The sequence below is a fragment of the Orycteropus afer genome, unplaced genomic scaffold (genome assembly GCF_000298275.1).
Source record: "Orycteropus afer afer isolate SDZICR_OR568_19922 unplaced genomic scaffold, OryAfe1.0 scaffold00118, whole genome shotgun sequence".
Lineage (NCBI taxonomy): Eukaryota > Metazoa > Chordata > Mammalia > Tubulidentata > Orycteropodidae > Orycteropus > Orycteropus afer.
In genome coordinates, this window is record NW_006921705.1 from 6,408,384 (window position 1) to 6,421,067 (window position 12,684).

Sequence of the window (12,684 nt, forward strand, 5' to 3'; positions counted from 1 at the left end):
TAGCTAATGATCGTGAGCATTTCTTCATGACCTTGCGACTTTCAATGGATTTAAATTAATGGCCTGCCATGTGGTTTGGTAACATCGGGACTATGCCTTTTTACTTGTCAACCTTGGGTTTGGCAGTCTCAGCATCCAGCAGCTGTCCGAGTGAAGAAAAGCCCCTAGCTCCAGTGGGCCAGGAGCAGGAGGCACAGCTGAACCCTAAGGTGGAGAGGCTTTCACCCAGCCCCTAGAGCCTGGCACTTTGAACTTGGACTTAAAGCTTCCAAATTGTAAGAATAAACTCGTTTGTTCAAGCCATCCCATTTGTGGTGTATTCTTGTCAAAGTGGTCCTAGATAACCAGAACAGTAGGTGCCAGGAAAAGAAAATAGGGACAGCTCTGTTTCCATACATCACATCCTAGGACTGGTTCTACTAAATACTTGGTGGGTGACTTTAGGCATAATAAGTAAGCAATAAAATTGTGCAATGACATTATGCACAATTTAGTAACACCTGCCCTATCACTTGAAGTATAGCATCAGAAAAGGCAGTGCAGGAAATAGGATAGGAAAGGTGAGGCAGAATAATAAGGGGTGTTGTTTGTGGAACCTGATGGTTGCTTCTATTGGAGTGTGAATTGTCCTTTTCACTAAAGTGGTTGCAACCAAGTATGTAAGTCCACAGGGACCAACATTGCCTTTCTGGCTTAGGTACTGTTGGGTTTTAATACGCATTGATAGATAATACAGACAAAACAACTCATTCCAAGAAAGATCGTTATGCTACAACAATATAGTGAATAAAAACTGAAAGAAGATTGGTTCATTTATGTGCTATTGAGACACAAAATTGACACAAATGGACTAAATACAAACAGCCTTCTTCATAAAGAACTAATAAAGAAAGAACTTTTCTTCCCAAAGTTCTCCATTCTTTGGAGTGCTAAGCATACATTAATGGCTTTGAAGTTAGCTAGGCAATTGTCTTGATTGATTACAATCTCCATTGGCTACAAGATAATTTGCTCAAAAGGAATCACACCATCCTTTATAGCTAGCTGTTAGGCTGTTCTTCATCATGTTAAAACTAAACTTTTGATTCAATGGCTCAAAAAGGTTTTCTCTTTCTCTTTTGGAAAACTAAATTTTTCTTTAAATAAAAAGACTATAAAGTATAATTGTTCTTGATAATACAAGTGAAAAGAGAGATTTTTACTAAGATTTGGAACACATTATGTATCTTTGTAATGGGATGAGTATATATTTTGGATGGAAGGAAATTATGTTTTTGTACAACAATGTTGGCTTGTATAAGAAAATCAGTATAGCACAGCCCTGCCAAGTAAATAGCTATTGCTCCCCCTATTATTAAATGGGAATATCAAAGCATATGGAGAATATCAGTATATTTAGATCTACCACAATTTGCATCTAATTTCTTGCATAGTTCTGTGGATTTAGAACCAACATTCAATGGAAAGCAAGAACTCCTAACATCAAGTCCTAGAATGTGTCAGGTCATTAAAAGAGAAACTGTCATTGCAAAACAACTCTCATGGCAGGGTGTAATAGACAATGTAAAAGAATAGCCCACTTCTGCAGTTGTGTGTGATTCAATGATGTTCTGGACATAAAATGAAATACGACTTTAAATAAGTCAGTTTAGCTTTAAGATGATGAAGAACAGCCTAACAGCTAGCTATCAAGGATGGTATGATTCCTTTTGAGCAAATGTATCTTGTAGCCAATGGAGATTGTAATCTACGCAGCCTGCACATTCAAGCAAGTTTGAAGAGTCTGTTGCTGAGCACAGATTACTCCAGCTCTGTTCATACACATGGATCCCTCTTTTGTCAGCTGCTTCTATTGCGTCAGAAAGCAAATAAGCTAAATCAACAACTGTCAAAAGGTTTTGTAAGTAAAAAATAATGCTGCAACAGCAGGACAGCAATTTTATAAACTAAAACCCGTTGTCATTGAGTTGATACTGACAGCGACCCTATAGGACAGAGTAAAACTGCTCCTTTACGATTTCCAAGGCTGTTTTCTTCATAGAAACAGACTGCCTCATCTTTATCCCACAGAGTGCTGGTGGGTTTGAATTGCTGACTTTCAGTTAACAGTAGAGTTAAAAGCTTCTTGAGATAGGCACAAAGTTAGTTACTTAAGGTAGTCGTCAGGTAATAGATATGTATGAAACATTGGGAATAAGCCAGTTTACTTGATCGGGGAGAAGGGTTAATAAGAAACATTTTCATTCTGTTTAATAAATGTAACTGATATTTCTTTTGTGCCAGGAACTGTATAACTATATAACTATCTTTCTGTAGATTGTCTCATTTAATTCTCTCATCTTACATTGTTATTCTCCCCATTTTAGAAGGAAAAAATATTGAGACAGAAGAGGTTAATTTGCACAGTATCTCACAGATACAGAGATGAGTGTGGAATTCAAAATTCAGAAAGTCTAACTCTAGAGACCATGTTCTTAATTAATATTATATATACCCACCAGCCACTCCTCGGAAGGAAGGTTGGCAATCTACTTCTGCAGTGATACTGCCTTGGAAACCCAAGGAGGGGTCGCTATGAGTCGAGTCCGACTTGATGACACATAACAACAACAATAACATGCTTAAATAGAGCCTAATTTTTTCTTCACAAAATCTAGCTTTTCTTTCCTTTTTAGTATTTCTTCTTCAGAAAGCCATCTTCTTTAATAACCTATTTCAAAGGATAGTACATGGCTGTAATTTGAAACATTATATTATACCATTCAGTCTTGGAAGTGCAATGACTATTTTAGAAGTCCTATGAATAATCTGGCAAAATAGATCTAGCTATCCTTTAAGGGAGTGGGAATTAGAAGGGAGGTTCCACTTAAAACATACTAGATTAATATAGAAAAATAGCACTCGACTTTCTCTTTTCCACGCTGAAAGACATAATGTTGTTTGTTGTTGTTGTTGTTATAATACAGAATGTTAACTTCTGGACAATATTGCACAACCACTACCTAATTCAAGTCTTTCATTTTCAGTTTGATTCTCAAAGTTGACCATCTAACTTTTTACTTGTTTTCCTTTTACTCTGTTGCAAATCCTTTTCTATTCCTCTCCCACTTCTTGCAATTGCAAGTCTAAACCATTAATACTTCTCATAAATAATAACTTCCATTCCCATGATCCCTTTAGACAATCTTACCTCCTATGTCACTGAACAAACTGAAGGTACCAGGTTTGAGCTCCATGAACTCCCTCCTTGTTGTTGTTAGGTACCATCAGTCTGTTCTGACTCATTGTGAGTCTACGTAAAACAGAATGAGGCACTGCTCAGTCCTGCACCATCCTAATAGTCACTGCTGTGTCTGAGCCCATTATTGCAGGCACCTTGTCAATCCACCAGATTGAGGGTCTTCCTTTTTTTTACTGACCCCCTACCTTACCAACCATGATGTCCTTCTCCAGGGATTCTTCCTTCCTGATTACATGTCTAAAGTACATAAGACAAAGTCACATAGTCTTGGCTTCTAAGGAACATTCTGTCTGTACTTCTTACAAGACAGATTTATTTATTCTTCTAGTACTTCATGGTATATTTAATATTCTTTGCCAATGTCATAATTCAAAGGCTTCATTTCTTCTTCGGGCTTCCTTATTCATTACCCAATTTTAATAGGCAGACATGTATACCCATCCTTTTAATTTTCTTTCAGAAGATAAAACTCTCTTCTTGCCCGAATCAAATTCTTCCCTAAAAATCAAGGAAAAAGAAACTACATAAATCACAGTACCTAGGCTAGTTTCCCTAGAGTACTAGAGACACAAAGGTCCCTAGGTGAAGCAAATGGTTTGTGCTGGACTATTAACTGTAATAGTATGGACACATTAGAATTTCTGGGAGATGAGTATGTGTTCTGCATTCCATACTAATCTTGTTGAATATAAACACTGCCTTACTCTGCTACTTGTAGCCATAATCATATAAGAATCCTGTCCCTGCAACCACATTCCTAAGATCATAAAACCAAGACGGGAACAGCTCATACAACAGGGCGATCGCATTCACAACACTAAGGAAGAAACACTGCAAAAGAAATAATGCAAATATAAATTTACTACTTAAATGGACTTTCCTAGTAACAAGCCATCCTTGAGATGTCTTCCAGCTCACTCTCTGTGGCCAGTGTTAACCAGTTTTGGAGCCTGCACACCTGTGCCCCTCCTTTGCCACCTGATGAACTAAGATGGCCAATCCAAGACGAGACCAAGCCTCAAACCAACGGCAAACAGCAGACTGCACATAGCCTGAAGGAAGCTGAGGAATTTGTCACAATTTTGTTCTGCTTTTGATTTTGTTTTGGTTATTTTTTTTATCTTGTTTTGATTTTATGAATACCTGCCTGCACAATGTCTTTTAAAATCAAACCACAGTTTTTTAAAAAAACTACTATAAAAACCCCCTAGCCTGTAAGGCTCAGGGAGACACACATGGCGTTGCCTCTGGCCTGGTGTATCTCCACCTTGCATGGTTCAAACTAAAATCAAACTCAGTGCCATCCAGTCAGATCCGACTCATGGCAACCTCTCCTTGGGTTTCTGAGGTGGTACCACTATAGAAGTAGATCATCCAATCTTCCTTATGAGGAGTGGCTGGTGGGTTTGAACAACCAGCCTTCTGGTTAGCAGTCAAATGCCTTAGGTATTATGCTACGAGAGCTCCTTGCAAGGTTTCTATCCTCTTACTACATTTCTCTCTGAGCTACAGCTGACTTTCTAGTCATTATTTCACAAGCCAGTCTGCAACACTAACCTAAAGGCTGGCAGTTCGGATCCATTCACTGCAGAAGAAAGGATGGGTGATCTGTTTCCAAGAAGATTACAACTAAGAAAACCCATGGAATAGTTCTGCTCTGTAACCACAGGGTTGTAGTGAGTCTGAATTGATTTGACAGCAATGGGTTAGGTTTGCTTTAGTTTCAGTTTAGAAAGCCAGACTTAGAAAAACATGGTCCAAACTTCCTTGAATTTGGGTGACCACATGACTTCATTAGTATTTATCCTTTTCCCAACTGTCATATAAACTGAGGTTCAAGTGGAGACACAAAAGTATTGCTTGGATTAATGACTGTGGGTTAGGTAAAGATTCTGAGCAATAACCTACAAAAAATCCAGTTGCTGGTTGTTGTTACAGGGAGGAGACTATGGATCTGGAGCAGTGGTAAATAACATGTTTGCTTCACCAACAGATCAGCTCATGTTTAATAATGGAGTAAAGCTGTTGGGTGTGCTCAAAGCATCCAGGTTATCAGGGTTGCGATGTCTTTTCAGTCTCAACAAGCACAGAACTTTTGGGGGTGCTGTCTTGCTAATGTCTGTATCAGTTCTATTAGCCCAAGACAAGAGACTACCAAAAGTTCAGGGCTTAGGTTCGAGCGGAGCCCCTTTCCAAGTTCATCTTTGCCTTAAGCGGACTTTATTTGCCACTCTTATGGGAAGAAAAATCTTGGGCTTCAAGAGGCATCCAGGAACAAAGTTTAGGAACCTGTATTTTCCACAAGTGTCTCAATGAGATGGACTGACACAGTGGCTGTTAACAAAGGACTCAAAACCAGCCACGATTGTGGAAAAGGCACAGAACTAGGCAGCATTTCCTCCTGTTCTGCATAGGGTCACTCTGAGTCTGACTGGAGAGCACTTAACAATACACGGGACTCGGGCGGATTTGATTTGGATAGTTCTGAGATTACGTTTGAAAAGCACAGTAGCACGCGCACGGTGATGCATGAATCATCTATTCAAAGGTGTCCTGTTTAGGCAGCCTTGTAAGCTAAGCCTTAGTTCAGGCTTCATTCACACCCCAGAAAATTTAAAAAGCGTGGGAGTCGTGGAGTCAGTCCCTGAGGCGGCACCTAAGAGAAAATTCGCCCACGCTCGGGGGACCAGGGACGCCGGCTCTACCTGAATCACAGGTCTGGGAGGTGCCTCGGGGACAGCGACGCAGCGCTACAACCTAGATCTGACCCAAAGGTGTAGGCCACTCTACGAGGTTTTCTGCGGGCTCCCACAACCCTCCGCCAGCCACCGCAGCCTCCTCAAACACCTTACGTCTGAAACAAAAAACACAACCTCCAAGCATAAGCCGGAAGCGCCCTCCGGTACCGCCCCCTGTCCGTCGGAGCGGAAGTGCGGCATCGGCAGCAGGCGGGTAGCCCTGAGCGGCTCCAGCACATGATGCTCCGTGGCTCCCGCCGCCCTCTCGGGGCCCCAGGAGCGCCCGCCGCGGCCCTGGCTGCGGCGCTGCTCTCGTCGCTGGCGCGCTGCTCCTTTCTGGAGTCAGGGGATCCCGTGGCCTCGGCGCTCAGCCCCTACTTCGGCACCAAGACCCGCTACGAGGATGTCAACCCCGGGCTACTGCCGGACCCCGAAGCTCCGCGGCGGGACCCGGAGCTGCTGGAGGGGCCCTGCACGCCAGTGCAGCTGGTGGCCATCATTCGCCACGGCACCCGCTACCCCACGGCCAAGCAGATCCGCAAGCTGCGGAAGCTCCACGGGCTGCTGCAGACCCGCGGGCCTGGGGGTGGCAAGGCCAGCGCGACTGGCGGCCGCGACACGGGCGCTGCGTTGGCCGGCCGGCCGCTGTGGTACGCGGACTGGATGGACGGGCAGCTGGTGGAGAAGGGGCGGCAGGATATGCGACAGCTGGCGCTGCGCCTGGCTTCGCTCTTCCCAGCCCTCTTCCGCCGCGAGAATTTCGGGCGCCTGCGGCTTGTCACCAGCTCCAAGCACCGCTGTGTAGACAGCGGCGCCGCCTTTCTGCAGGGACTGTGGCAGCACTACAATCCCGGCCTGCCACCGCCAGACGTCGCAGGTGACTGCCAGCACCAGACCACCGCGCTGCCGCGAGCCCCACCTTTAAGTCCCCCTCTGCTGTAGAGACTGGTTCCGCTTCTTTGGACCCCCAACCTGTCCTCACCGCTCTGTGTCCTCAGTCCACCATCCATCCCTTGGATGGTGTATCCTCCCAGGGTGCGAGTTTTCAGGACTAGGCTGTCTCCCTGTTCATCCATCCATTCATTTATCCGTTGATCGGGTATGAATTTAGCACTTGGACGTGCCGGAAACTGTAGTAGATGTTGAAGATCCGACAGGAAGGGAGACAGGTTTCTCGTGCAGCTTTTAATCTGCCGTTCCCAAATTGAATCGTCTCTTTTGATTACCAACCTGCCCTTTTCCCTTTTCCCTGGCAGCTGGTCCTACAGTTCTGTGTCCTTCTTTTTTCTTCTTTTAATCTAGATCTTTCTTCTTTAGGCTTTACTTTTGATACTAACAAGGAGCTCTTGTGCCGTACCAAGAGGGCTCTCTATGAGTCGGAAGAGACTCAATGGCAGTGAGTTTTTTTTTTTTTTTTTGATACTAGTTGGGTTTTTACTTAACAGCTTTTTCAGATGCTCTCAAGTGTTTTGTTGTTGTTGTAGTTATTTGCCATCGAGTCGGTCCCTACTCATAGCGATCCCTCCTTGGGTTTCCGAGGCAGTATCACTACGGAAGTAGGAATGTCCAACCTTCCTTCCGAGGAGTGGCTGGTGGGTTTTACGGCCCTGCTATTTTTTCCTTCTGTTTCATTCTTGTATGTACTGTAGACTTCTCGTTGTAGCTGCGGTCCATGATCACAGGGTGTTATACCTTTAATTAAGAATTCACAAAATTTGAGAGGTCATTTAATGGGACCCTTTTATTTCACAGATGCAGAAGCTGAGCCTTGTTGATGCTTCTTCACTAGGTTGAGGACTACAGTCAGGCATAGTCTTCTTTCCCAAAATAGTGCTTTTTCTGCTCAGGAATATTTTTATAGTCACAGATGCATCTCACACAGATTTCATTAAATCCTCACAACAGCTCTCTGAGGTAGATAGTGGTTTCCTCCTTACCTAATACATGAGGAAATTGAGACACAGAACCATGAAATAATTTGTTCAGTTTTATGCAGCTAAATGTGGACCCACTCAATCTGATTCAGAGCTTGTTCTCTTAACCCTTCCCTTATATGGTCCCCACTTGACCGGTGACATGCCTGATAAGAGTAAAAGTCTGTGACATTTTTGTGCCAGAGAGATAACAAGTGCTAATGGTTCCTTGAGAATTCATTCTAAGGTTGGAGTTGAGATGAGGAACATCACTTAGTTTCAAAGCCCAAGTGGAAATCAAATCAATTAGAGGTAGACTGGTTTGTCATTTCTCTAGTAACATCCTCTCTGAAGTGGTTCAGCCATTTCCAAGGTGTTCTCCACTAACTGTGGTTTGTGATAATTTTTACTGCTTTGTGGGTAACTCAGTTGGCTGAATTGTTAAGTCACTTGTTGAATTGTGCTTTTTAATTATAGCCAGATTTTTTCCATTAACATGGATAAAAATTCTCTGTACAAAAAAACAAAAACAAAACCTATTGCTGACAAGTTGATTCCGACTCATGGTGACCCCATGTGTGTAAGTACACTCTATAGGGTTTTCAATGGCTGTAATGAAATGGAAGTAGATTGTCAAGCCTTTCTGGCAGACCTTTCTTCAGCGATTCTTAGCCAAGGACAAACCATTTGCCCCACCCAAAACCAAACCAAACTCACTGCTGTGGAGTTGATCCCAACTCATAGCAACCCCTCCTTGGGTTTCTGAGACGGTGTCACTACAGAAGTAGATTGCCCAACCTTCCTTTGAAGGAGTTTGAACTGGTGGGTTTGAACTGCCAGTCTTCTGGTTACTAGCCTTAGGCACTATGCCACCAGACCTTCAAAAATTCCCCATCGGTCTATTAAATAAGTTGTGAAAGCAGGACATATTTTGACATAGCCTAGTATACAGTGTGTACCACAAAGTACTCTCCTGGGATAAATACATTTTGCCCTTAGGTAGCATTATGAGAATTGGCATGTGCATGGAACACAAAGCCAGGATCAGACTGGGTCAGGGTTTAAGTCCGCCCCTCATCATTTTCATCTCTCCAGGCTTAAACCCTTTGCCTAGCCAGTTCATTCTTATCTATAGACAATGGTTTTGCCTGTTGTGTATATCTGGGCTTTTGAGGAAGGCCACTGAATTAGATTTTGTATTCTTACAGAAACAGAATAATGCCTTTGTTTAAAAAAATAGCAGTAATTAGATTATAGCAAAGATGAAATATCCAGATCTACGTGGGAAATCATATTTTGAAGCCGTTTTTTTCCTAGTCAGGATATTTTCTTAAGGACTGTAATCCATTTAGCAATTTTTATGGACTGGATTATCCATTTCAGGGTTCATTGAATATACATACATATAACCTAAGAAAAATGGTATAATAGTATTAAGTTTTCTCATATTTTATATAGAAATAATATATGTGGTGTTCTTTTCATGGTGGATTATTAGAGGAATGATGATTGAGATATGTGGGTCTTGAGTATGACTCTGGAAGAACTTAAAAAGCACCCCAGTAGTTGAAGCATTGATTAGTAAATGCTTCATAGTATGAACCCATACATTTGTTGTCAAATTAGGGAAACAATGTAGCTTATTGAATTCCAAATGGATAGTTATGTGGGATCTTCAGTTAAAAGATAAACCACATCAGAAGCACTTAGCACAATGAAATAAAGTAGACCTAAAATATTTAGTCATTTTGTGGTATTAGTTTTTGTCCACAGAAAATTGTTTTGTAAAGTAACAGGGTTGGGAAAGTTCATTGACAAAAGAAGATATTTAGACTTTGGCTTAGAGTAGAAAAACATTTGATGTATTGAATTTTCCCTCACTTTGTTGTTAGAAACTGTTAATTTTTAGTTTGCTTTCTCAAGTTTTCTTGCCTGATAACAAACAATACTTATATAACAGAATTTGGTTTTTCTGCCCTTTTTATGATTTTTCTGTCCAATTATTTTTGGTTTCTTTAAAGAAACATCATTTCAGTTGCTATTATTGCATTGTGTAGTATTGCTATAATGCATTTTGTTTTATCTTTGATATTTTCTTTAGTTTTTTCTAGCATATTGTCTCATGAGTCACTGTGATTGCAAATGGAGAATTCTTTTGCCCTATGCATTTTACTGCTAACCAGAAGGCTGTTGGTTCAAACCCACCAGCTACTCCTCGGAAGGAAGGTTGGGCAATCTACTTCTGTAGTGATACTGCCTCAGAAACCCAAGGAGGGGTCGCTATGAGTTGCATCCGACTTAACGGCAGTGAGTTAGAGTTAGAGTTATGCTTTTATTGATCAGTCTGTATTCATTTTATGCATTCACATGAATAGGTGTTAGAATTCCTTTTTCACACTTGAAACAAAATTTTCAACAATTCTCAATTGTCATCTATGTCAGTGCTTTACACACACACACACACTTTTTTTTCCCCCTTTTTCAGATATGGAATGTGGACCTCCAAGGATTAATGATAAACTGATGAGGTTCTTTGATCATTGCAAGAAGTTTTTAATTGAAGTGGAAAGGAATGCTACAGCTCTTTACCACGTAGAAGCCTTCAAAACGGGACCAGAAATGCGAGACATTTTAAAAAAAGTTGCAGCTACTTTACAAGTGCCGGTAAATGATTTAAATGCAGGTAATGTGCCTATTATCTTTCATTTGAGCTTTTAAACAGTTTTTGAACTCTGAAAATGAAAAAATAATAGGAAACAAAGTTATTCCTTTTCATTAGTTGAATTTATTTTTAGAAAATATGTCAGGAAAATTATATGCCTCATGCTTAATATTTTTTAGATCCATAATCTTCTGTTTTATGTAACTATTGTACGGGGTCTTGCTATATCCTGGCCTGTCTTTTTTTTTTTTTTTCTTTCCCATAGGTCAAAACCAAAAAATCAAACCACTGTTGTTCAGTCAATTCTGACTTACAGCAACCCTGTAAGCACAGAGTAGAACTACTCCCGTAGGGTTTCCAAGGCTATAAATCTTCATGGAAGCAGGCTGCCACATGTTTCTCCCATGGAGGGGCAGGTGGTTTTGAATGGCCGACCTTTCAGTTAGTGGCCAAACAGTTTAACCATTGCACCACTTGTTGTTGTTGTTATGTGCCATCAGGTTGTCTCTGACTCATAGCGACCTCACATACAACAGAATGAAGTACTGCCTGGTCCTGTGCCAGCTGCACGGTCCATACTATACCCGAGCCCATCACTGCAGCCACCATGTCAAGCCATCTTGTTGAGGGCCTTCCCCTCTTTCATTGACCCTCCACTTTACCAAGCATGACATCCTCTCCAAAGACTGGTCCCTTCTGACAACATGACCAAAGTAGGTAAGACGAAGTCTCACCATTCTCGCCTCCAAGGAGCATTCCGGCTGCACTTCTTCCAGGACAGATTTGTTAGCTCTTTTACCAGTCCATGGTACTTTCAGCATTCTTCGTTGTTCTGGTTACCTAGTACCACTCTGACAAGGATACATCACAAATGGGATGTCCTTAACAACAGGAGTTTATTCTCTACAGTTCAGGAGACTAGAAGTCCAAATTCAAAGTGCCAGGCTCTAGGGGCTGGGTGAAAGCCCCTCAGCCTTGGGCTTCAGCTCTGTCTCCAGCTCCCGGCCCACTGAAGCTAGTGGCTTTTCTTCACTCAGACAGCTGCTGGCTGCTGAGGCTGCCAAGCCCAAGGTTGACAAGTAAAGAAGGCACAGTCCCAATGTTACCAAACCACATGGCAGGCCATTAATTCAAGTCCATTGTAAGTCCCAAGGTCGGCAGAGCGTGGCAGGCTGCTGAACAACAATGTGGCTACATGCAGGGTCCAAGCGTGCCATAAGCTAGAGACTATCCCCAAGCTGTCTCCTTATATACAGGAAGCAGACCACATCCCAAAGGCAGCTACTCAGCTGCTTGTGGTAGATCCCACCATGGAGTTGATTGCCAGTGTCATCATGGGGAATAACTACCACCAGCTGCCCAGCCACTCAACCAGGCCCAACCAAGTTGACACACAAACTGAACTACCACATTCGTCAACACCACAACTCAAAAGCATCAACTCTTCTTTGGTCTTCCTTGTTCGTTGTCCAGCTCTCACATGCATGTGAGGCAATTGAAAATACTATGGCTTGGGTTAGGCGCATCTTAAGTCTTCAAGGAGATATCTTTGCATTTCAGCCCTTGAAAGAGGTCTTTTGCAACAGATTTGCCCAGTGCAATATGTCTTTTGATGTCTTGACTGCTGTTCCCATTGGTGTTGATTGTAGAACCAAGTAATATGAAGTCTTTATGACTTTAATCTTTTCTCCATCGGTTGTGGTGCTGCTTATTGGTCCATTTGTGAGGATTTTTGTTTTCTTTATATTGAGGTATAATCCTTACTACAGATTGCAGTCTTTAATCTTCATCAGTAAAATGCTCCAAGTGTACTTCAAGGGCTCTTTTATTTTTAGAGCAAGGGTATATAAATCTCAACTTTAAGCATTATTTATAAAACTAAAATGATCTTTTCTGAATTTTCTCTTCGTAAAGTGATGCAAATGAAAAATCCTATAGTTCTACAGGAGTGTATGTTAGTGTTTTGAGAGAAATAAGTTTTAAAAATGAAAAACAGTAGTGCGATTTTTTTTTGAGGCTGTTATACATACAAATGCTGAAAGAATGAGTATGTCAATTATAAGATATGAATGGGCGGACTGTGCAATATATCATCCAAACTGGGACACTTTGGAGAGTGAAAAGGGATCT

General features: G+C 41.8%; 1 protein-coding gene across 1 annotated transcript in view; it reads left to right on the forward strand.

The window, feature by feature from the left end:
- Positions 1–6,219: 6,219 nt before the first annotated feature.
- The window catches only part of MINPP1 (multiple inositol-polyphosphate phosphatase 1), a 68,206-nt gene continuing 61,741 nt past the window's right edge, over positions 6,220–12,684 (forward strand). Inside the window, exons 1-2 of the mRNA XM_007944028.2 lie at positions 6,220–6,856; positions 10,378–10,575. Coding sequence (XP_007942219.2) covers positions 6,220–6,856; positions 10,378–10,575 — 835 coding nt within the window. The remainder of the gene's footprint in view (positions 6,857–10,377; positions 10,576–12,684) is intronic.